The sequence below is a fragment of the Bufo gargarizans genome, chromosome 7, assembly GCF_014858855.1.
Source record: "Bufo gargarizans isolate SCDJY-AF-19 chromosome 7, ASM1485885v1, whole genome shotgun sequence".
NCBI classification, from domain to species: Eukaryota; Metazoa; Chordata; class Amphibia; order Anura; family Bufonidae; genus Bufo; species Bufo gargarizans.
In genome coordinates this window covers 133,770,701-133,795,472 of record NC_058086.1, presented here as the reverse complement: position 1 = coordinate 133,795,472, position 24,772 = coordinate 133,770,701, and the positions used below count along the sequence as shown (strand labels likewise).

The window sequence follows — 24,772 nt, the reverse complement described above, 5'->3', positions numbered from 1 at the left end:
CCCCCCCCCCTTGTCACCACTTGTCCATCAGGAAGGCTCCACTAGTGCAAGACAACCTTTTGTTTTGCTTAACAAAATCCAGCCCCTCCTCCCCAGTGATCAGGAATGGGATGGTTCCAGCTCTCACACAATTTGGTGGTGGGCTCTCCAGGCTGCTGTGCTGACCAAGTGCTGGGAGACTGAGCAGCAACAGGACAGAGTAGACCTCCTCCCTAGCTTGTCTCTGAGGAAGAGCTCTGCTGAGAGAAGTTGTTCTAAGTTATCACAACACCACCACCAGCAGCATCATCATCATCATCACATAATATGCTCCATGGCTGATTGTGCTGCCTTGTGATACTTCCAGGAGGAGATCACTCATATCTACTGCCCTACCTTCCTCTGTGTGTGGATGCTGGAAGAAACATTGGGGTGCTGTATATGGAAATTGTGGGTTGCAGAACAGAAGAAAGTGCCTATCCCTTCCGACCAGCAGCCATGCTCTTCCATGGGATAACTGGGGGACATATACAAGGGATCATGGAAGAGATGGAGAGACGGTCCAAGTCAGCAGATAGCCGTCTGGCCAAAACTATCCAGGTCAATGGCAGAGAAACAGTGAGTACACCTTGTTAAACAGTTTTATTAAAGTTATCAATCTATCTGTCTAATCTAGTGTTGCTTCAATAATTTTCTATGAAACACTAAGCAAAATTGTAATAGTCTATCATCTAGTATTTACCTATTTCATATATATCTGTATTTCTATCATTTTCTATCCTTTTACCATATAGCTGCCATTTTACATATTATTTTACTTTTCGATGTAATATCTATATATACATAATCATTTTTTATGGATATATTTCTCTCCTCATTTCATACATATGTCAGATAGATTTAATCTATCTATCCATCCATCTGCTATCTATCTATCTATCTATCTATCTATCTATCTATCTATCTATCTATCTTTATATCACAATTTATATTTTCTTTCTTTCTTTCTTTCTTTCTTTCTTTCTTTCTTTCTTTCTTTCTTTCTTTCTTTCTTTCTTTCTTTCTTTCTTTCTTTCTTTCTTTCTTTCTTCATCCACTAGAGACATTCTTGATGCAGAAATACAACCATTCCCATTCCCCAGCTTTATGTGGTCATACATAACATGTATCATACTTAAATATTCAGTTTGCAGCTTTAAAAAATCCAGTTTACAGGCTTTATCTGATACCTTTGTGCAGTTAACCAGGTAATAACCCATTTATTTATTTTATTTTGCATTTAATTCCAGGTTATTATTCCATTACAGAGTACAGGGATGTAAACTGTGGCTGTTTATTGCTAGAGTTCACATTAAATATTAATACTATTATCCTGCAGACTTCTATTTAACCCTGTGATACAAATCTTCAAGCAATTTTACATTTTAGACACACTTGCAAAATACACATTTTTAAAACATTATTGTAGTCACTGTACAGATTCCTAACTGATTTTAGAATTTTGTCATATCTTTATTAGAGAATGCTGTAGAGAAATATATAATTTTTATGCACAATGCCAAAGTAAATACGTGTTCAATATCATACCGTTTTTAATAAATGTATTTTCATTTCATAATTCTGACACATTATATTTTGATAGGATATATGTATTTAAAGACATCTCTATTGGGAGTAGGTCAAATAAATCTTATTCATTAAAAAGACAAATTTGACTCTGCTCAGTAAATATATCTACATTATTAAAATTATAATGTATTTCTTTTATGATGATTATTGAGCTTAGTTGAAAAATATTATACTGATGTTAGTTTAATAAACAAATTCATAGTTACATTATAAACACACAAATAGTCAAAGGTAAAATCAGCCCCTGAAAAGATGACAATGTTAATTGGGGTCAGTATAAAAAAGAGATTAGACAGAGATCAAGCCTCATTAGTGGATAAGGGATATTTTTCCTTCTTTAATAAGCTCTCTGGGGAGATATCCAGACAGATACTAACGTGTTAATACCTCTGAATTCAAGGCTTTATAAGCAGTGTCTCAATCAACCAGGAGAAAGAATCTGTATTTGTGGCGAATGAAACCAGCATAAAGGACTTTAGGAAGCATCTAATTATATATCTCCAGAACTATATGTAGTGTTACTGCACTATGGGTTTTATTTGACTTTTGGGGGAACAACAAAGTGTATGACTGAATGGCAGTATACGCTCTAAGCTAATAGCTTCCCTTGTAAACTAGGTAGGTTAAAGAAAGAGAACCCTGGGTAAAAGGGTAAAAAATATTTTATATATATATATATATATATATATATATATATATATATATATGTATATATATATATATATATGTATATATATATTTTTTTTTACATTTTAAATATTTTCAATACATTTTTTACTAATACAAACAAAATAAATGTTTGCACTTGTAAATAGTTATTCCCTACATGGAAAGGTACTCTAATGTATAGAAAGGAAATTCAGAAAGGGTGTTTATTTTTATTTTTTTCTGTACAAACTGATTGGATAACTGATGCATAAAATTATTTTAGTATACATAAGTATATCTAATCAATTTCTTAGGTCTGGTCAAAGGTGTAGCAAGGACTCTTTCCATAATATCATTTTGCTTTATTTTTACTGATGGATTTTTTCCATCAGTTAAGTCACAGAGAAATGATGGGGATCCTTCAACTGATGCAAAAGTGATACAAAACTGCCAGTTTGCCAAGAGTCATGTTGCATATCTTTGAATCGCATAGAAAAGCAAAAAAAAAAAAAGCAAAAAAAAAATAAAAAAAAAATAAACAACAAATAAAAAAAGATCCTGGTTTAAAATGTACAATAATAATTAGATAATTAGTATATTTTTTATTTTTATTTTTTTATTACAAGCTAGATGTAAAAACACTCTTAACCCAAATAAGTTAATCACTAATAGAATTGGAAATGTAGAATTATGCATTTTTATCTATATTTACAATATTACCACCTTATGGTATAATATATTTATAATCTATTGTCCCTTCCCATTAGTATTCTAATTAAAAACCTGATGCAATATGTTTCCCTATTTAATACCAACATAACAAATAAAAACATTTTGGGCCATTGTAAAGAGTGAAGGTACTGGAATACAGTCTTTTAGCAATTTTTTAAAATCATGTTCCTTCCACAAAGTTAAGCTACTCAGCAAGAATCATAACAGAACAATGATTGTTTACTGGATTTAAATTGTATTAAAAAGGAAATTGTTTGGAATTACCTAAGGATTGTCCAGTTTTAAAAAGTCTTCTCAATGGCACACAGTAGCATCTACATATATGTACTAGTTGCTTAGTTTCATATACAGTTTCATATATAGTGGATTTCACTATCAATGTATAAAAGGCTTTCTACTCTTCCATGGTGTACATTCCCATTGTGTATGTTTTCTATGCAAACGTTTATGGTGTTTTAGTTTGGTGAAGGTTTAAAAGTTTTGCTCCAAACTACTACTATATTTTATGTGGCTGTAATTTGTATTATTCTAGAACTATTAGCATTATGTGATATCACAGCAGAATTATACTGTGTAGCCTCATGATGTTTTATTGGGCCCTGTTTCTTGCTTTCAACAGAGATATATTATAGGCATAGATATTACTTAGGACAAATGACTGCAAACACATTTTCCTAATGTGGATAGGTGTCATTCTAAAGGATAGAGAACTTCACCTAGAGATTACTTTCGGCATCTTCGCCATTGTATGTTTTAGGTTTTAGTACATTTTTAAACTGTTATATTCTAATACACTATAGAAAAATGTTTCATTATAATGGAACAGGCCTGCTGCCCTGCTGTATACAGTATGCATGTATACACTGTACCTCTTTGCATTATGGCACCAATATTTATAATGGTGTTGCCCTTAGCAACAAAAGCAGGCTTAATTTATTTTCTTTCGGTTTTAATAATCAAAGGAAAAATTTAATTGGCTACTATTCAAATTTCCACTTTATTCACCTACTTCTAATAAATATATTTGATGTTTTATGTGTGTTAGTAAAAGTGGTCTATGAAATCTGCATCAGTCCATGTGTACCAGAGCATTTCTCCCTAAAATAAATAAAATATCACCATAAAAATCGGTCTCCCTATGTCAAGCTGTTACATTATGTTTGTGGAGGCTGTCTATGTAGCTGTCTATATTGGTTTTTGGTTGGCAACCAATAGGGCCACTGTTAAAGCTCCCAAAGGGGTCATCACTCAGCTGCCCCGGAATCCTGAATGGACGGTGCAATATATGTTACTGCTGATATTTAACCATTACTAAGTGGATTAGTCATTCACAACTTCAGTAAAGCTAGGTACTTACCTTTCCCAGAAATAGATGTAAGTAGACTTAAGACAACTTAATGGAAACGTTAACAACCCAAAAAAACCACAAATGAATCAGATTTTTTTGTTAGTGGAAATATTCCTTAAATACGCTAATGACTGTATTCTGAAATTTATATTTGTGTAAATGAAGGGTTATGACCTTATGGCTGCCAGTCACATGTCATGCTATAGGATATCTGGAAATATTAGGAAAACTGATATTAAATGATACCAGATATCATTGACATGAATCGGAGTATTCTGCCTCCTACCTTTGGGAGTGGATATCCCTATAGAGATACATTATGCCATGTATTTTAATTATCCTGCTCTGCATGATGTGTAATATGTTAACTACTTTTGCTCTCCGAGTGATATTAATATTGTAACAACCATCACTCTATGTCTTGTATATGGTATTCAACTATTAAAATGATCAGAAAACCATCTGGTAAGCCCCAAGCCTGGTGCTCATCAACAGATTGGAGATCAAATATTTACTACCTGCATCCTGTTATAGACGTTCAATCAGATTGGCTGCAGACATAGCCAATAACCATAGGGCTGCCTGTCCGCCCATATAAAAAGTATATATCCTCATCAACATACATAATCATCCACATCGTTAACTCTGTATTTGACCCACGACGGTCAACATTTTTAGGTTAATCATTTTTAGGGATCAGAAAAACTTCTGCCAAAATATTTCTGCCTTCTTTATCATGTGTAACAAGTTTTATATCCTCCATAGATTTATGGCATTTCTATGGCTATGTAATTTTAGGTTAAAAAGATAGAGGAAAAAAATACTTCTCCAATAAATTTATATGCTATAATATAGCATAACATCATAAAATATATCAAGTAATATAAAATAATAGAACACAATCCTTCTCTCAACCTCTTATTAGTGGGTTTATATTAAGAACAAAGGTTTATATATACGTATATATATATATATATATATATATATCTATATACACACACACTTATTTTTTTAGTAAATATATGATATGTAAGAGAATTGAGCCCATGTTCATGTTTGCTGCCCTGGTTCGAGGCCTATATGGTCCTTCTGATAATTCCTAAGCAGTAAAGCAGCCACATATGATCCTTATTTGCAGTGTTGGTTCTTTCACTTCTTTATGTGACACACATGAATGTAACAGTGATTTCTTCTCCAGCATGTGTTGCCTGTATATTAACCTCTTCTCTCATTGTGACCGCAGAGAATGCCGCCACTCAGCCCAGAGAAGCCAGCTCTGTGTGCAGGATGTGGAGGGAAGATCTCTGACAGATACTACCTTTTGGCTGTGGACAAGCAATGGCATCTCCGCTGTCTGAAGTGCTGTGAATGTAAACTGGCCTTGGAGTCAGAATTGACTTGTTTTGCAAAGGATGGAAGCATATATTGCAAAGAAGATTATTACAGGTACAGCACTGTGTAGACAGTCCCGTTACAATCACATAGCTAACCCATGATTATACCCTTAGGCCAGGGTGGGTCCAAAAGATGGAAGAGGTGCACAGCTTTCAATTAGAGTTTTTTTCTATATTCATGTCTCGCTCCTAGCTTTGGCTTATAAATACTGTGGAAAATACTGACCAAAATACTGTCATGTGAATGAGGCCTGACACCATATGCAATTAGGGATGTGAACATAGTTTTACTATGGACGGATGAATAGATAATAGATAGATAAATATATATCTGTAAACAGAGGAAAGATAGATAGAAGTAAACAGAGACATAGGTAGGTTTACGCTGGGTGCACACCTGAGCGTTTTACAGCGCGTTCCTACGCGCTGTAAAACGCACAACAGGCAAGAACCAATGATTCCCTATGGGAAGGGTTCACACCTGGGCGTTTTACAGCGCGTACGATCGCGCTGTAAAACGCCCGACGCTCAAACAAGTACGGGAGCTTTTTTTGGCGTGTTTGACGTGCGTTTGGGCCATAGACTCTTTGGACAACACTGCTGTCAATCACCCAAACGCGCGTCAAACGCGCGTTCACTATTAAAAAAAACGCGCATAAAACGCGTGACAAAAACGCGCATAGAAACGCGCGTTTGAGAAACGCCTAGGTGTGAACCCAGCGTTAGAGTAGGACCTGCCAGACTGACATCACCTTTGCGTGGGTAGGCGGGACAGATGTGCTTTGATCAAAAAATATTGGCTGAAGGTCTCAGATTTTAACATATCAGAGTGAGGGCTTAGCCATATATAATGTTTGCATCTATTGTGTTAGCGCATTATTTTCTGTGATTTTCACATGAATGTGTGAAGCCCATGCCTGTGCTGTGGACCCCAAATTGCGGTCCGCAAAGCACAGCCACCATCCATGGGGCAGGCGCATCGGGATCATAGATCCATTCACTCCATTCTTCCGTTCCGCAAAAAGATAGAGCAAGATCTATCTTTTTGCGGTGCAGAAGCACGGAACGAAATCCCGTAGTGCTTCCGCAGTGTTTCGTTCTTCCGTTCCGCATCTCCGGGTTTGCTGACCCATAGAAATAAATAGTTGCGGAATGGCCACAGAACTGTGCCCGTGTATTGCGGATCCGCAAATGTGGTCCGCAATACGGCAACGGGCATCCCATGTTCGTATGAACGAGCTCTTAATGTTGCCATGTACATCCGCATAGTCAGTTATCAGATCGTGCAGGATGTTTTGTATCGTTTTCTGTGATTTTTAAACAGAGACATGATAGGTAGATAGATAGATAGATAGATAATTGTGCCAGAGCTTGAATCTACTAGGGGATCTTCTAGTGGACCAGTATGATCTAATGCAGGCATCCTCAAACTGCGGCCTTCCAGCTGTTGTAAAACTACAACTCCCACAATGCCCTGCTGTAGGCTGATACCTGTAGGCTGTTCGGGCATGCTAGGATTTGTAGTTTTGCAACAGCTGGAGGGCCGCAGTTTGAGGATGCCTGATCTAATGCCTAAAGGAACGCCAGAAAAACATTCAGTACTGAGCCACATTCTTAAAATCAAAAGTGGTGCGGGATTCTCCTCTTCCCTGGACTTGAATGCTGCTGTGGTGACCACTCCAGGTTCTCAAACAAGTTTCCTTTAACTTGCAAGACCCAAAACAGACAACAATTTCCCTCCTTTTATTTTTTAATTGTTAAGAAAAATATACTTAGTTTCAAAGAACTACATAGCAGGGTTATCAGATTGTATCTTTGTCACTTGTCTTCCTTACCCACCTGATTCCTTTCATTTATTATATCACTATGTGAAATTATTGAAGAAAACATTGGTAATAATACATAATGATACATATGGACAGTCTACTGCGTACAGCATTAGGCCTCTTTCACACTACAGTATGTCCATTTCAGTGTTTTGCGGTCCGTTTTTCACGGATCTGTTGTTCCGTTTTTTTGCTTCCGTTGTGGTTCCCTTTCCGTTCCGTTGTTCCGTTCCGTTTTTCCGTATGGCATATACAGTATACAGTAATTACATAGAAAAAATTGGGCTGGGCATAACATTTTCAATAGATGGTTCAGAAAAAACGGAACGGAAACGGAAGACATACGGATGCATTTCCTTATGTGTTCCGTTTTTTTTGCGGACCCATTGACTTGAATGGAGCCACGGACCGTGATTTGCGGGCAATAATAGGACATGTTCTATCTTTCAACGGAACGGAAAAACGGAAATACGGAAACGGAATGCATACGGAACACATTCTGTTTTTTTGCGGAACCATTGAAATGAATGGTTCCGTATACGGACCGTATACGGAACGCAAAAAACGGACCGCAAAACGGAAAAAAATAAAACTGTAGTGTGAAAGAGGCCTAATGGTGTTTCGGAAAAAGGTTCCTTAATGATACAAGAGCATTATGGATAAAAAAATCTATTATAAAAATCAAATAATTGAAAAACCAAATAAAGCATTTGTATAACCAGCTCTGGATACCTGGTGGCCCACTCAAACCAGGAGAACACTGGTGGTGAACTGATCACATTACTAAAGGACTGTATGTCTTATTCGCATCTCCCAGTTTCATGCACAGGTGTCTGCATTTCTCCAGTTCATACATGGAAAATAAATGAGCTCATTTGACCAATCCTTTGGTTCACACGAGAGATACAGGACCACCATTATACATGTTACATAGTGTAGTGTATGTAAACCAAGTGTGCAGCTGAAAAGTAAGACACCAGACTGCACACCTGAAGCTATGCTCTGATGGAAGGCAGGGTTTAGGGGCCACAGTCTAAACACCCAAGGACCACATGTGTCCTCCTGGCTTATATGGTATAAAGCAATTAGTAGTGTGTAATATTTATAGGATTTATGTCACATATACTTACATGCTTATTCTCAAGATCTGCATTTGTGTGTACTAAATTTAATATTTCATTTTAATACTGCTGGAAATGCCACGTAATGCTCAAAAATGATTAAACACAATTTATTATACCCATCACACCAGGCTTTTAAAAGCCACATTTTTTTCGTAGGTGGGGACGTGGGTGTGGAGACCCCTGCTAATTTCTTTCTTCCGTGGTTTACCACTGAGACTTTTTTTTACAAAGTTGCAAAAAAGCGGCAAACTTGCTCCAGTAGGAGGGTGGCGTAGAAAAACTGGAGAAGCTTTTCTAGACAAAAGTGCTAGGATTAAAGATGTGACAAATTTAACAAACCATGTGCGACACTTCATGAATATGGCGCAAAGTATGCTAATATAGACTCAAGCAAAACTGGCTTCAAATATTACCCTGATTATAAATCCCCTCCATTGAATTTTAAAAATACATATAGAAGTATATTCAGCAGTGTGAATGCTGCCCACCATTTTTTTTTATTGTATGTTCTGTTTTTTCCCATTTTCACATATTTGCACTTTTAAAGGACAACTTAAAAAAAAACAAAGACTAGAAATATTAACTTTTAAATTCAGGCATAATAATAACAACCCATCAAGCATTGTGTGGCAGGGTAAAAAGAGTATAATTCCTGATGTATGCCTACAGCTAGGTGTATGTCTCAACATATGCTAGGCATATATTGGAACATATTCATATTTATAGCATATGAACATTTATATGGATTGATTTAATTTCAAGTGCCCTCAGTGAATGAATGTTTTGCTTGTCTCCAGAAGGTTTTCGGTGCAGAGGTGTGCTCGATGCCACCTTGGCATTTCAGCTTCAGAAATGGTTATGAGAGCAAGAGAGTCCGTCTATCATCTAAGCTGCTTCACATGCACCACGTGTAACAAGACCCTGAGTACAGGAGACCATTTTGGCATGAAAGAAAATCTAGTATATTGCCGGGCTCACTTTGAGCTCTTGGTCCAGGGAGATTTTCATCCTCAGCTCAACTACACTGAGATTTCAGCCAAAGGTGGAGGACTGTCTGCACTTCCCTACTTCACCAATGGAACAGGAACCGTGCAAAAGGGGAGACCCAGAAAGAGGAAGAGTCCTGCCCTGGGAGTAGACATCATCAACTACACTTCAGGTAAGAACCTTCAAAACTTTTTTGCAGGTAACTTAATATGTTAAGCCATATATATCATATATAAAGCACCTACAACCATTCCAGTCATTATACAGGAGTACAATAATATGTTGTCAGTATGACTATAATTTGCCAGACAATGTACGAAAGCAATTGAAGATGTCAGCTTAGCACAAGTAGTTTAGTTAACACGTCTTGTTAAGCATGTGTGTTAACTCTACTATATCTGTACTTCAGATAAAGGCAAATAAAACAATGCATTTGCAATGTTATTCACCTTTTTCTATAGAGGAAACCTGTGCTGTGAACATAGGTAACAAAGTAGGTATTAAGGTGCCATTGGTATATGAACTGACCAGAGGACAGGGTTCCCCAATCAGTGGCTCAAAAGTCACACGTGGCATTTAACTCCCACTTCATGTGGCTCCCCATCACTGAAACTTAGCACCAGAGTCAAAACCATATCACTGACCACTCGGGAAAAGCCATATAACCACTGGAGAGCCAGTGAATCCCATAGTGGACCTATGAGCTAATCAGAAATGGACCTCTCTTCCCTCTTCTCCCTGTGTCCTCAAGTGCTGGTTATACATTCCTTTCCTGTCACTCACAGGCTGGGGGGCAGCAAGTGGCAAGATGATATAACATCCTGTATCGGCACAGAGGCAGGACATATCTTCTCCACCCATGGGCCCTCCCTCTTGATCTAGCTGACGTGTTCACGACCCTCATCCAATTAGTTTAAAGCTTCTTGCTGCAGATGAATTAATCACATATTCCTTGCCACTCGCCAAAATCCTAGAGCTCTCTGCAGAGGGCAGCGGCTGGACTTCACTAAAGTCTGAGGACAAGTGATAGAGGCTTTGTGAACAAGTCTGAAAGGCAGACAGTTGCGCTTGCACAATCTGCTTGATGATGGTTCAGGCAAACCATGCGGTCATTGACAATCGACAAGCAAATAACTTGAATAATTTACATGAATAAGACTGAGCTTGGAGTACATTTGCCACCCACTAAACAATGACTCCTACTATCAGCTGATTGGTGGGATAGCAGGAGTCGGACTGCCACAATCTGATATTGATGAGTTATCTTAAAGGGAATCTGTCACCGCCAGAAGGCCCAGTAATACATGTATAGGACACCTGCTGATGACTCTGGATTAGTGATTGGCATGTTGATGCACATCTTCTATTCCCTCACTGTGATCCTGCAAACCAGCCATGGACTGCGTTGAGAGGACTCTTGTGCATGCGCCCATAATGGAGAGGACTCCAGGAGAAGTCCTCTCTATGCATTCTATGGCTGTTTTGTGGTGCATAGCGGTGGAATGGGGTGAGTATTGATAAATAAATTACTGATCTGGAGTCAGCAGCAGATTTTCTATACATGGTATTACTGTACTTAATAGTGCTTGACAGAGACTCCCTTTAAGGATAGTCCATGAATATTTAGATTCCAGAAAACTCTAATACTCAGTGTGGCTCAACACCTTCTGCCATATTTGGTTCCTGAGCTAGACAATGTTGAAGACCTCTGCCATAGGATATCCGTGGTCAACTTTCAAGTACTTACAACTTTCAGGTACCAGCCAGGCCCAGACTACCATCCAGACAGTTGTGATATTTGCTGGCTGCTCTGGGTTTCCTCAGACTCAATTAAACTCTAAGCTCTGCTCTGAAACAATTATATTTGTTGTGCTTCAGCTTCTCGCTGACAAACAGCTGTACTGGATAACCAAAGCTGCCGCCCCTTTTGATGGACAGCTTAGATGCATGTGTTTGGTACAGCGCATAATATGTCTACCAGTGATTCCTAAAGATTAGTAAATATAATTAAAACCCATGTTAGGCCTCATGCACACGACTGTTGTTTGGGTCCGCATCCGAGCCGCCGTTTTGGTGGTTCGGATGCGGACCCATTCACTCCAATAGGGCCGCAAAAGATGCGGACAGCACTCTGTGTGCTGTCCGCATCCGTGGCTCCGTTCCGCGGACCCGCTAATTATATTGCCGGCGCCCGTTACGTTCCGCAAATTGCGGAAGGCAACACGGACGGCTTCTGTTTTTTGCGGATCTGTGGTTTGTGGACCGCAAAAAACGGCATGGCCGTGTGCATGTGGCCTTAGCTTGTCTCCTCAGACTATTCTTTGGGCTTCATTTGGCCAAATTCACACTTTCAGTTCTGATGCAGTTTTGTAAGTGAATGCAGTAGAGATGTATCAGGCTTTACTCAACTCGTTTCTTTCCTTTTGTATGTGCTCCTGGATTTTGCAAAAAAAAAAAAAGCATTAATACCTGCATCAAAAACAGCATTGACACTGTGGGGGAGATTTCATATGGCTGTATGTCGTGTTCTGGTGTACAAGAGTTGCACATTTTGTTGTGAGTGCTGTTTTGTATCAAAATTTGTGACTCAGGCTGCGTTCGCATCTGATATGGAAACCTGATCTGGCACAAATGCCGGCTGTTGGCTGCATGCAGAGGTTTTTGTCCAGCCAAAACACAGCATTTATTCTGTAAAGTGGCAGGAACATCCCTAGACCTCATTAAAGTCTATGGGGATCTGTCCGTGAACTATAGTATGCGGCAATGCCAGATCCGGTGAAAACAGCTTGCCAGATCTGCTGCTATAGATGTGAATGCAGCCATATTTAACTTTTTATGACATCCTCACCACTTCACCAAAAAGTGGGTGGGTTGTGGGCGGAGGAGGTGGCCCACCGGTGGGACCTCCACTCCCCGAATAATTTAACAACACGTGCACCAGAAAACTGGCGTACATTTTACCTGAAATTTACTCCTGCTCTTGGCTACCATAGATTTCAGTCTGGTGCATGGACAACAGGAGATGCAAATTTATTAAGAGGCATGAGGCTCTGAATACCTTTGCCCCATCTCACATCAGCGCAGGGCATATAAGACCAGCGTAAATGCCAGTTTTTATAAATCTCGCCCTGTATGTGTGACTCCAGCTTATGTACATTTATGGGAAATGCTCCCAAATTCTTATACTGCACTGCAATCAAGATAACTCCACAGACACAGGAGCACATGTGCTAATGTGATTACAGATAGACCAAATTTTGACACATTTCTTGCATATATGGGGTCATTTATCAAACTGGTGTAAAGTAGAACTGGCTTAGTCGCCCATAGCAACCAATCAGATTCCACCTTTCATTTTTGACAGCTCCTTTGGAAAATGAAAGGAGGAATCTGATTGGTTGCTATGGGCAACTAAGCCAGTTCTATTTTACGCCAGTTTGATAAATGACCCCAATAGTGTGACTTTAAGACCTATTTATGAAGCAAATGCACAAAAAGATGACCCACTTCTCCTGGCTCGCTTGTTTCAGTTCTGGGGGGCATGGCTTTAAGATGTGAAAGGTTGTAGCACAGTTGCACCAAAATCTTAGCACAAAGTAACTTAACCAGCAGTTGAGGTAACGGAAAAGTGCCCAGCCATCTACCAAATTTATCCTACATCGTGCACCACTGTGCAGCATTTTACTGGGCAATTTTCACTTTGTATTTTATTTAAAAAACAGTGTGATCAGATATTACACTCACATCTATGGCAGAATAATGTCAAGTCTACAGACACAGGAGGCAATTCATCAAAACTGTCCAAAAGAAAAACTGTCTTTGTTGCCCATAGCAACCAACCCCAGCAGAAGGCAACGCTCTCTTTGGTTGCTATGGGTAATAAATATAGCTTTTGTGGACATTTCTGTTAATAATAAGTGATGCCTACAGTATTGGTTTTGGGTCCTTTACCATTTTTTAGGACAGCTGTTTTTTTTTATAATAAAGTGGGACAATTTTTCTGGTGTTTTTCCCCACAGACGTTTTTATAGGAATTCAGACAAAAAAGCCCAGTACAAAATACTTCCAAAAATGTTTGTAAAAAACAACATTAAAAGGGTTTTCCATGACTTAAAGGATAGGTCACTCATCAATATCAGATCAGTGGGGGTCGATCTCACGACACTCCTGGTATCAGCTGTTTACAGAAGCTCTGCTGCTGGAACCCGCACGTTCACTTCAATGGACGAATCGCCGCTGTGACCTGGCGCTGTGCAGGGGACGGAGCTGTGTAGTTCCTGAGCTTCACAAAAACCGCTTAAAAAGGCACAGCATTTTTTCTCTGCAAAAATGTTAAAATTCAGCAAAAAAATTATTTGTGCGTGAAAAAATTGAAGGCAGGTATGATGGAGGTGACAAGTTGCCGGATTCAGCAAGTCTACAGTAAGACCGTCCGCTCAGGTAGAAGGAGAATCACTTGTATCCTGGGGCAGGGTGAATAGAACAGTAAATGGCCACCCATGAACATTCTTCTGTTTTCTTCTTAAATTTAAATAAGTGCAAAAGTTTTAAATAAAATTAATAATACATCTTCATAAGGCCGGAGTCACACAGCCGTGTTCTGGATTTATGATTCAGTTCATCTCTATTACTTGGATGTGTCATCCAACCCTGGGTTTAACTGAACTGAACTCACAGCATCATAGGGATCTATAGTCTGTAGTCTGCTGGTGAAACATCCGAAGAGAGACACAGCCTAAGGCCTAGCTCACCCGATCGGTTTTTTTGCGAGTGTACGGGCCATTTTTGTGTTCCGTATTCGGAACTATTCATTTCAATGGTTCCGCATTAAAAACGGAATGTGTTCTGTAAGCATTCAGTTTCCGTATTTCCGTTTTTCTGGTCCGTTCTAAGATAGAATATGTCCTATTATTTGCCCGCAAATCACGTTCCGTGGCTCCATTCAAGTCAATTGGTCCGCAAAAAATGGAACACATACGGAAATGCATCCATATGTCTTCCGTATCCGTTCCATTTTTGTGGAACCATCTATTGAAAATGTTATGCCCAGCCCAATTTTTTCTATGTAATTACTGTATACTGTATGTGCCATATGGAAAAACGGAACGGGAAAAATGGAACGGAAACACAACGGAACTCAAAAACGAAACAACGGATTCGTGAAAAAACAGACCGCAAAAAACTATAAAAAGCTACATGCACACAAACGTATGTGTTTTGCCGTCCGCAAATTGCAGATCCGCAAAAAAAAAAGGATGTCATTCCGTATTTCATCCGTTTTTTTTGCGGATCCATTGTAATAATGCCGATTCTTGTCCGCAAACTAGAAAAAAAATAGGACATGCACTATTTTTTGGGCGGAGCAACGGAACGGACATACTGATGCGGACAGCACACGGTGTGCTGTTCGCGTTTTTTTGCGGACCCATTGAAATGAATGGGTCCTCATCCTATCCGCAAAAAAAAAATGGAACGGACACGGAAACAAAATACGGTCGTGTGCATAAGGCCAAAGCCATACGTTCGTGTGAACTAGGCCTAAGAGAGTCAACTCTTACAGAACCACTGATTCCTTTTCACACAGCCATGATTTACATTATATGAATTCTGGTACCACCCACTAGGGGGAGCTTTATATGTTTTTCTTCAGATTCCATTAAACCCAGTAATACATCTGACTTTAGTAAGCTCCCTCTAGTGGTGACTGCAGGCTGCTAGAATTGTATTCTTCTCCAGGACTACAACATTTATGGCTTATCCTTAGAAGAACAAACGGGCTACAGTGCTGTACAGAGTACTACTTCTCCTTCATTATATACCATGGCGCGTGGTAATTGGTGGAGTTGGTATGAGTTGGACCCCCACAGATATTGATATTAATATCCTATCTTTAGGATAGACCATCATTTTTTTAGTCCTGGGGAACCCCTTTATTTCTATGACTATGGAAAATATTTTGAGCTTTGTATCAAAAGAACTAAGTTTTGACCTTTGAAGATTATAAAAGCTATTATGCAAAACGTTGTACCCAAAAATGAAAGATGATAAACCAGGGACATTTACTGTGAAGTTAGGCTTCATCTAGTTTATTAGGAGCTACTTAAAGCAATCACTGAAGAAAATACCAGTAAGGCCTCATGCACACGACCGTGCCATTTTTTGCAGTCCGCAAACCGCGGATCCGCAAAAAAACAGAAGTCCGCAATTTGCGGAACGGAATGGGCACCGGCAATATAAATGCCTATTCTTGTCCGCAAAGCGCGGACAAGAATAGGATATGTTATATTTTGTTAGCGGGGTCGCGAAACGGAGCTACGGATGCGGACAGCACACAGAGTGCTGTCTGCATCTTTTGCGGCCCCATTGAAGTGAATGGGTCCACATCCGAGCCGCCAGAACGGCGGCTCGGATGCGGACCCAAACAACGGTCGTGTGCATGAGGCCTAAGGATGACTGGCCTCCTTGGTAGTCTTAAAGCGTAACCTGAGTCTGACACATTTATCTTACACAGGCAATGCAACAATTGAAAGGTTTCGTCACTTCAGAAGGGTGGATCTGACGGTGTCATTATCTTGTTTTTCTCGTATGATCAAACCAGTCTCTAGGATAGTCTGCCCAACTGTGACCCTAGCCTTCTTTCATTCTGGAAAATCCTCATAGTCAAGCTTCAAGTTCTATGATGCGTGATGTAGACGAACAGGGCACCTCCTGTGCTAATTATTTCCCATTAATTAGTAGTGACACTGGAATCCCTTGGCCAACAACCAGCATTTAATAATCCAGTAAAACCCTGAGCTCAGCGATATCTCATAACCCTTGCAATGCCACCAGGGAATTAATAACACCTGCCATTTCTCACTAATTATCTTTTACTGTCACCCATTTGGATCAAATTGTCCTTGCAATAGCAAATTGTTTATTTTATTGGGTAGAAATGACTTGCAAGTCACCTCAGGAGTCAGAGCAGAAAAAAATAATCATTATTTTCAGTGATTCATTCAACCATTCGGTTGACTAATCAATGATCAATCTTGTAAAAAGGATGCTATTAGGGTATGGCCCAACAGTGTGACTGGCAGCATGTGGCCAAGCAGACCCAGCCATGGCAGCCATGATCCGCATGATTTGACTGCAAAAAAGCGCGTGGGTGGATGTGTCTTGGCCGTACTGTCAGACCGCAGTCTTGCATGTGTGGCTGAGCCATGGTGAGTGGACATGGCTTATTGCTAATTGCCACTTAAAAACCCTGCAAGTTAAAGGGTTGTCTCATTCAGGGAATAGCATTTATTATGTAGAGGAATTTACTAGAGATGAGCGAATTTCATGTTATGAAATTCATTCACGCTTTGTTTCGTGGTAAAAGACGAATTGCATTATGGATTCCGTTACCACAGACCAATTCTATGACGGAATGCGTAACGGAATGCCTTTAGAGGCATTCTGTTATTCATTCCGTCATAATAGAAGTCTATGGCCAGCATAACGGATCCATCCCGTTTTTGTTATGCAGGAGAGGACTCCCCTCCTTGCTTTTACCACCAAACAAAGCGTGAACGAATTTCATAACATAAAATTCGCTCATCTCTAGTAACTTCATCTACATTATAAATGCTATTTGCTGAAGTGAGACAACCCTTTAACTTGCAGGGTTTTTTTGTGGCAATTTGCAATTCCGTCATAGAATTGCGTCCATCATTGATTACTCTACTGTTTTTTCATCCAAAAAATCACAGTGAATAAGTTACTATTTAGCAAAACTGGCTGTTGAATTCAGTGGGGAATGGGAAAACTGCAGCCCATGCAAACTGCAATGTGTGTTTTCTTACCAACAGTTGTAGAACATTTCATAGAACTTCTTCTAAACAAAAAGAAACCATGGCCAGTGATAGCACCTATGTTGCAACCAAACAGAAACAACATTTTATGTTTGAGGGTATGACCACATGTGTCATAATTGCTGCTGATTTTGCACAGCAGAATTGACTGCAGAAAATCAGTTTTATCTGCCCAGTGTGACTGTAATGTATGTTCTAGCATGATTTTGCTGTGGCTGCAATGGTGGTTTAGTTTTGTGTTCTGCTACTACTGCAACACATGAATACTCCAGGTCCCTAGATACTTTTGCATTTCAAACTGTATGAATGCCAAATAACTCACACTTTACAAGATATAGGGGCACATTTATTAAGACCGGGGTTTAAGACGCAGGCCTTAATAACCCTTATTCCTGGTGGTGGATCCGCCAGAGTTATAAAGAGGCGCCGGCCTCTACATAACTTCAGCGGATCCTCCGACAGTTCTAAATGTAAAAGTTTCTTAGCTGGCATACATTTAGACCATTTTCTGTGCCTAAGACAGGTGTAGAAAATGGTATATGAGATGGGCCTGCTGGCCCGTCCCCTTCCTTGCCAACGTCACTCACACATTTTTAGATCTGCCTTGAGCGGGGAGAGGTGTCAAGACTGTGTCATGGTCTGGTGGTAGTGGAACGTGACACTTGTGCCGTGCATGCTTGTTGCCGGTGGCAACATGTTGTTTTAACATGTGTGGTCACTTCCCATTTTGGTGTGTACAGGGTTAAGGTGTGTGCAAGGTGGAGCTGGGTGTGGCCTCATGGCTCTTCTTATGTTGGAGTTGTGACACTGTGGTCAGTTGTTTGTCTGCCTTTCACCTGTCCGTATGGGCCTCCTTGTGGAACATCAAGGTCTTTAGCGATGTCTCCCTATGTTCTCCTCCTTGTTCCCTTCCTTACCTGTTGTTATGTTTGGTGTGGGTTTGTTTTGGGGATTTGTTGTTATGTCTAGTTTGGTGTTCTGTGTCTGGTATATTGCCCGGCATGGTTGCTAGACATCCTCTTGTTTGTCTGTGCCTCTGGAATGGGGTCTCAGGATTCCCCGGAGGGGGAACCACTAGTCAGTGTGCAGCTCTGCTGGGGCCACCATGGATCCTATCCGCATGGGGGTCCAGGCAGGTTCTGGTTTTCTGGATTCCGTATCTGTGTTTTGTGCTGTGTCCTGGGAGGTGAACAGATTCCAGTACATCTGCATGGGGTCCAGTTGTCATGGTTGCACTGGCAGGTAAGTGCGTGTTGTCTTTGCTCTTACCTGCTGATCCAGTAGCTGTGCACTGTCTATCCCTTCCCTGGCAGCTAGGCCAGTGAGACTCCTGTTCATCTGCGTTTGGGAGGAACAGGTCGTCTCATCCCCTCTCTCTTTTTGAGGGACTATCAGGGCGACTCAGGGTCCTAGGTTTCCTGGGTATGAGCCGTCGTACAATCCAGAGTGAGGTCTTAGGGCGAGGATTAGGGATGCAATAGGAGGTGTCCAACCCCTTATCCCAGCCTCTGGCCTAGTTGCTTGTCCATCTGCATTACATTGTACGGTGGGGAGTTTCCCCCACTCCCCACTGTAACAAGAGGTTGCAGATTGCGGTGCAAAGGTCCTAATTTAGGCGTATTTCTGTTTGATAAATGACCCCCAGACTCTATAAATATATGCTAATTGTTTGCATAGTGATATTGCCTTATACATTTTTATAGTAAAATAATAGTAGCAGGCACTCGCTAGTACAGCTGGTACATGCCTGGCCCTGTCAATCAAAGTCCAGATGACACTGCAGTTGTAGAGAGAGAAGAACCTCTAGTACAGATCCGGAATTGCGGATCCGCACTTCCGGGTCCGCAATTCCGATCCCGAAAAAAAATAGAACATGTCCTCTTCTTGTCCGCAATTGCGGACAAGATTAGGCTTTTTCTATTAAGTGCCGGCGATGTGCGGTCCGCAAACTGTTCTGGTGACAATTGATTGCAGTGTATGAAGTTTGCATTAGGCGATAGCATCTGTATAGCGGTTTGTGAAACCAATACTCTGATTACCATACATGGCATATTTCATATGGGGACTTTCAACATAACAATGGAACTATGAATTATTGTACCTAGAGCTGCTTTGATTAGCACCTCCAACGTTGGGACTATCTATATACTGTACTAATTCAACAAGCTTACCAATATACAGTTATAGCTAGTAATCAAGTGCAATCAGCTGCTCCACCAAAGCATATACAACTATTTCAGAGGATCCACTGACTAATAATTTTTTAACCTTTTATCTGTATTTTATTTATTAATAAATTATACGTGTATCCAGCTGTACTAGCGAGTGCCTGCTACTATTATTTTACTATAAAAATGTATAAGGCAATATCACTATGCAAACAATTAGCATATATTTATAGAGTCTGGGGGTCATTTATCAAACAGAAATACGCCTAAATTAGGACCTTTGCACAGCAATCTGCAACCTCTTGTTACAGTGGGGAGTGGGGGAAACCCCCCACCGTACAATGTAATGCAGATGGACAAGCAACTAGGCCAGAGGCTGGGATAAGGGGGTTGGACACCTCCTATTGCATCCCTAATCCTCGCCCTAAGTCCTCACTCTGGATTGTATGACGGCTCATACCCAGTAAACCTAGGACCCTGAGTCGCCCTGATAGTCCCTCAAAAAGAGAAAGGGGATGAGACAACCTGTTCCTCCCAAACACGGATGAACAGGAGTCTCACTGGCCTAGCTGCCAGGGAAGGGACAGACAGTGCACAGCTACTGGATCGGCAGGTAAGAGCAAAGACAACACGTACTTACCTGCCGCTGCAACCACGACAACTGTACCCCATGCAGATGTACTGGAATCCGTTCACCTCCCCGGTCACAGCACAAAACACAGATATGGAATCCAGAAAACCAGAACCTGCCTGGACCCCCATGCGGATAAGATGCATGGTGACCCCAGCAGAGCTGCACACTGACTAGTGGTTCCCCCTCCGGGGAACCCTGAGACCCCATTCAAGAGGCAAAGACAAACAAGAGGATGTCTAGCAACCATGCCGGGCAATACACCAAACATACTAGACACAGAACACCAAACTAGACATAACAACAAATCCCAAAACAAACCCACACCAAACATAACAACAGGTAAGGAAGGGAACAAGGAGGACAACATAGGGAGACATTGCTAAAGACCTTGATGTTCCACAAGGAGGCCCATACGGACAGGTGAAACATCCAGAGAGGAGCAAAGCTCCTTCTCCTACAAAGGCAGACAAACAACTGACCTCAGTATCACAACTCCAACTTAAGAAGAACCATGAGGCCACACCCAGCTCCACCTTGCACACACCTTAACCCTGTACACACCAAAATGGGAAGGAAAACCAGATTAAAAGGGGAAGTGACCACACATGCTAAAACAACATGTTGCCACCGGCAACAAGCATGCACGGCACAAGTGTCACGGTCCACTACCACCAGACCATGACACAGTCGTGACACCTCTCCCCGCTCAAGGCAGATCTAAAAATGTGTGAGTGACGTTGGCAAGGAAGGGGACGGGCTGGCAGGCCCATCTCATATACCATTTTTTACACCTGTCTTAGGCACAGAAAATGATCTAAATGTATGCCAGATAAGAAACTTTTACATTTAGAACTGTCGGAGGATCCGCTGAAGTTATGTAGAGGCCGGCGCCTCTTTATAACTCCGGCGGATCCACCACCAGGAATAAGGGTTATTAAGGCCTGCGTCTAAAACCCCCGTCTTAATAAATGTGCCCCTATATCATGTAAAGTGTGAGTTATTTGGCATTCATACAGTTTGAAGACCAAAAGTATCTAGGGACCTGGAGTATTCATAGAAATGAATGGGTCCGCAATTCCGTTCCGCAAAATGCGGAACGAAATTTACGGACGTGTGAATGGACCCTAAACCTGTAGTTTACCCATTCCAGGTAATATTTTAGTTGCCCTCCTCTAAACCCTCTCCAGAATTCTATACAATACGCTGTATACAATGTATACAATGTGTGGTTTGACTAGTGATTTGTAAAGTGGCAGGACTATGTTCTCCGCTTGTGACTCTATATCCTTTTGATGCAACGTACAGTATAATTTTATTAGCCTTAGCAGCAGCTGCCTGACACTGTTTGCTACAGTTAAGTTTACTGTCAACTAAAATTCCTAAGTCCTTTTTCCATGATTTCTTTGGGAACTGTATAACTTAGTATACACCCTCTAGTGATTGCTACAGGCAGGTACTATATTATCGCTTATCGTTATAGCTGTGTGAATGGAAGCAGAGGATTTGGTGCTCTGTTCTGCAAAAATATTGTGCCCATAAAAAGGTATATTATGAAATTAAGCAGCGCATAATCTAGAGCAAAACTAATGTTTATAGACTGAGGTCAGCGTGAAGCAACTAAGGCTTCGTTCACATCTTTGTTTCGGAGATGCTTATGCCTGATCCGGCACAAAAAACTGTTGCATGCAATGGTTTTTGTCTGGCTGAATCCCGCCATTTATCCCAGGAATTGGGAGAATTACAGCCGGACTTCATTGCAGTCAATGGAAATCCGGCGGTTAAGTAGAAGACGGAGATGTGAATGAAGCCTTAAATATAGTCTGAATAATGTGAAATAGTCTGAATAATGTGGGATCCTATTTTCGTGAGTGGCTTATCTATGGAATAAAACAGAATGCCATTCATTAGAGTAAGGCCTCATGCACATGACCTTTGTTTTGGTCTGCATCCGAGCCGCTGTTTTTGCGGCTCGGATACGGACCCATTCGCTTCAATGGGGCCGCAAAAGATGTGGAGGCCTAAAGAATTTATTTTACAACTATTTATAACCTGTGGGGACTCTCTATGGTAGACAGGATTAGCGGACGCAGTATAGAGGCAACAAGTTCTTTGGATCAAACAGTTCAGTATTTTATTCACACTTTAGGCAAATGACAAAACAAGCAGTCATATTCAAACGAGAAGTCAGCTTGCGGTGTTGGTGGTAATGTACACCATGCGGCAATTCTGCCTCAAAGAGTCCTTGCTGATAGCAGCACCAACCTGTTTTTATGCCAAATAGGTAGCAAGCCTTCATCCAGAGACAAGGCTCCCAGATCCCAACACAGAGGCATGGCTTCTGAGCCCAGCTGCCTATTCAAGGACAGCCAGGTGCTGCCAAAACCTTTAAAACCTTTAAAATCCGGTCCGGGATTTGACCTAACCTGGCTGTAAATACCTGTTTTCCCATACCAAACCTCTCACTGTGTCACAAACCTTACTTCTGTGAACAATGAGTCAATAGTGTTCTGAGGAAACATACATATGCTTGTCCTAAAAGGATGTTTCATGTTTTTAGTGCGGTTTGAAAACCAAAATATCTGGATCATATAGGCATCAAATTGATTAACTAGAAAACAGCTTTAGGGCTCATACACATGAGTGTGTATGCCCAGTTCCCTGCTGCGGACCGAAAATAGCAGTCTGCAATGCATGATTACCGACCGAGTCAATGCCATTTGCAGATGGGGACCCATTCACTTGAATGGGTCCACGACCCACAAGATACTTTCCGTAGCGCAAAAAAAAATGAAAATGTTCTTTTTTTTGCAGTTCTTAGGCATGGAACAAAATCCTATGGAAGCTTCCAATCAGTGCCTACGCCCTGCACCACTCCGTATATTGCGGACCCATTCAAGTCAATGGGCGATACGATGTGCACACGGACGGTGCCCGTATATTGCGGACTGGATGTTTGCGGTCCGTAATACGGCCCTGGGGCACACATAGTCGTGTGCATTTGCCCTTAGACAAAAATATATTGTTTATTCTCATATAAACCGCATTATATATTTCTGCAGACATGTGACATGAACACTGCATAATGGTGAATGGATAGAAAAACACGGTTCTGTGGCTTTTTCACTGGAGAATGTAGTGGACTACCAGAGTCATGGAAGCTTTGACATCAGAGTATTTCTGTAATGTATGCAGAAATGTAATGTTGATGGGACAACCTTAAAGAGGTTGCGCCACTAATATAAATGTATCCCACCTAAGATATATTGCTGTTATATCACTTTCCCCAAATACCATAATTTATCAAAACTGCCTTTTTTTTTCAAAAGCTATTAGTATAACATTGCACCCTACGGCAAAACAGTTTCGATTTTCAGTTGCTATTGGTTACGTCCTGCATTGTTGGCTTATAATGTAGGATGTAGAAAGCCTCACTGGTAAGAAGTGTGATCAGTGTCACATGATCTGTGGATGTCAGGACCACCCTGCAATCCATAAGTGGTGGTCGTGCTTGCACAATATAGGAAAAAGCACTAGGCTATGTCCCGCTCCCATGGTCCCGGCCACCAGAGAGGCTGATGCTTTTTCCTATAGTGTGCAAGCAGGGTGAATTGCAGGGTGGTCTGTAACCATGGAAATGAGCAGTATATAATTTGATGGAAAAACGAAAACAGCCAGCAAAGGAAGCAATATGGACAATCTCAATACATTAGTATGTGCCTTATATTAACTTTCTCTACACGATAAATGCAACTTACTGAAGTGAGACGACCCCTTTAAATGGTCAATATTGTAATGTTATTTTGAACCACATAATTCAGGCCTTGCCTACATGTGCAGGGCAATATACAAGTTATACAACTGAGGAGCCTTTTACCTGCCTATACAAAAGGATACAACTTTATATGTATCACTTGTAAGTCACAATTTTAGGCTAATATTTAGTTGCCTTTACTATCCCACGACTGAATCTAATGCCATTAGTTTGAGTTTGGGCGTCCTGTAGTGAGTGTTCCTGTGCAGCCTCGAGCTTTCAGTAATCAAGATGTGTGAAGTAGTAAAAGTAAAACAGGTTTTCCCACTTAAGTATGTAATGACAGATCAGTAGGATGTGCTTCCACTTGCTAATGACTAGGGGTCTAAAAACTAGAAATGCTAAAATTAAGGGCCCTCTGCCCTCTGAGGAGCATTGCCATTTCTTCTAAACTGTTGCCTGCACATTGCTATTTTTGTCCAGGCGTTGTGCACATTCTGGAACCCGGTTGTAGTTCTCCACATCACGCTCTGGAGAGGAAAGATTGGTGGATAGTTCTACAGGTGCCCATGCATGAGATAAAAGTGGACCAAAGTAGCTGAATTTGGCTATTTTGGCAGACCACTGTGTGAAAATTGAACACAAACATTAGTTTGCGATGGCCAGTAGCAGATTATTGTCTGTCGAAGATGTGAATCATCCCACTGGAAAATTTTG

General features: G+C 40.7%; 1 protein-coding gene across 2 annotated transcripts in view; it reads left to right on the top strand.

The window, feature by feature from the left end:
- The first annotated feature begins 235 nt into the window (after window positions 1-235).
- The window catches only part of LHX9 (LIM homeobox 9), a 46,615-nt gene continuing 22,078 nt past the window's right edge, over window positions 236-24,772 (top strand). For both annotated transcript variants that reach the window (XM_044301741.1, XM_044301740.1), the window contains exons 1-3: window positions 236-597; window positions 5,580-5,782; window positions 9,478-9,839. In XM_044301741.1, coding sequence (XP_044157676.1) covers window positions 421-597; window positions 5,580-5,782; window positions 9,478-9,839 — 742 coding nt within the window. In that variant the 5' untranslated portion in view covers window positions 236-420. The remainder of the gene's footprint in view (window positions 598-5,579; window positions 5,783-9,477; window positions 9,840-24,772) is intronic.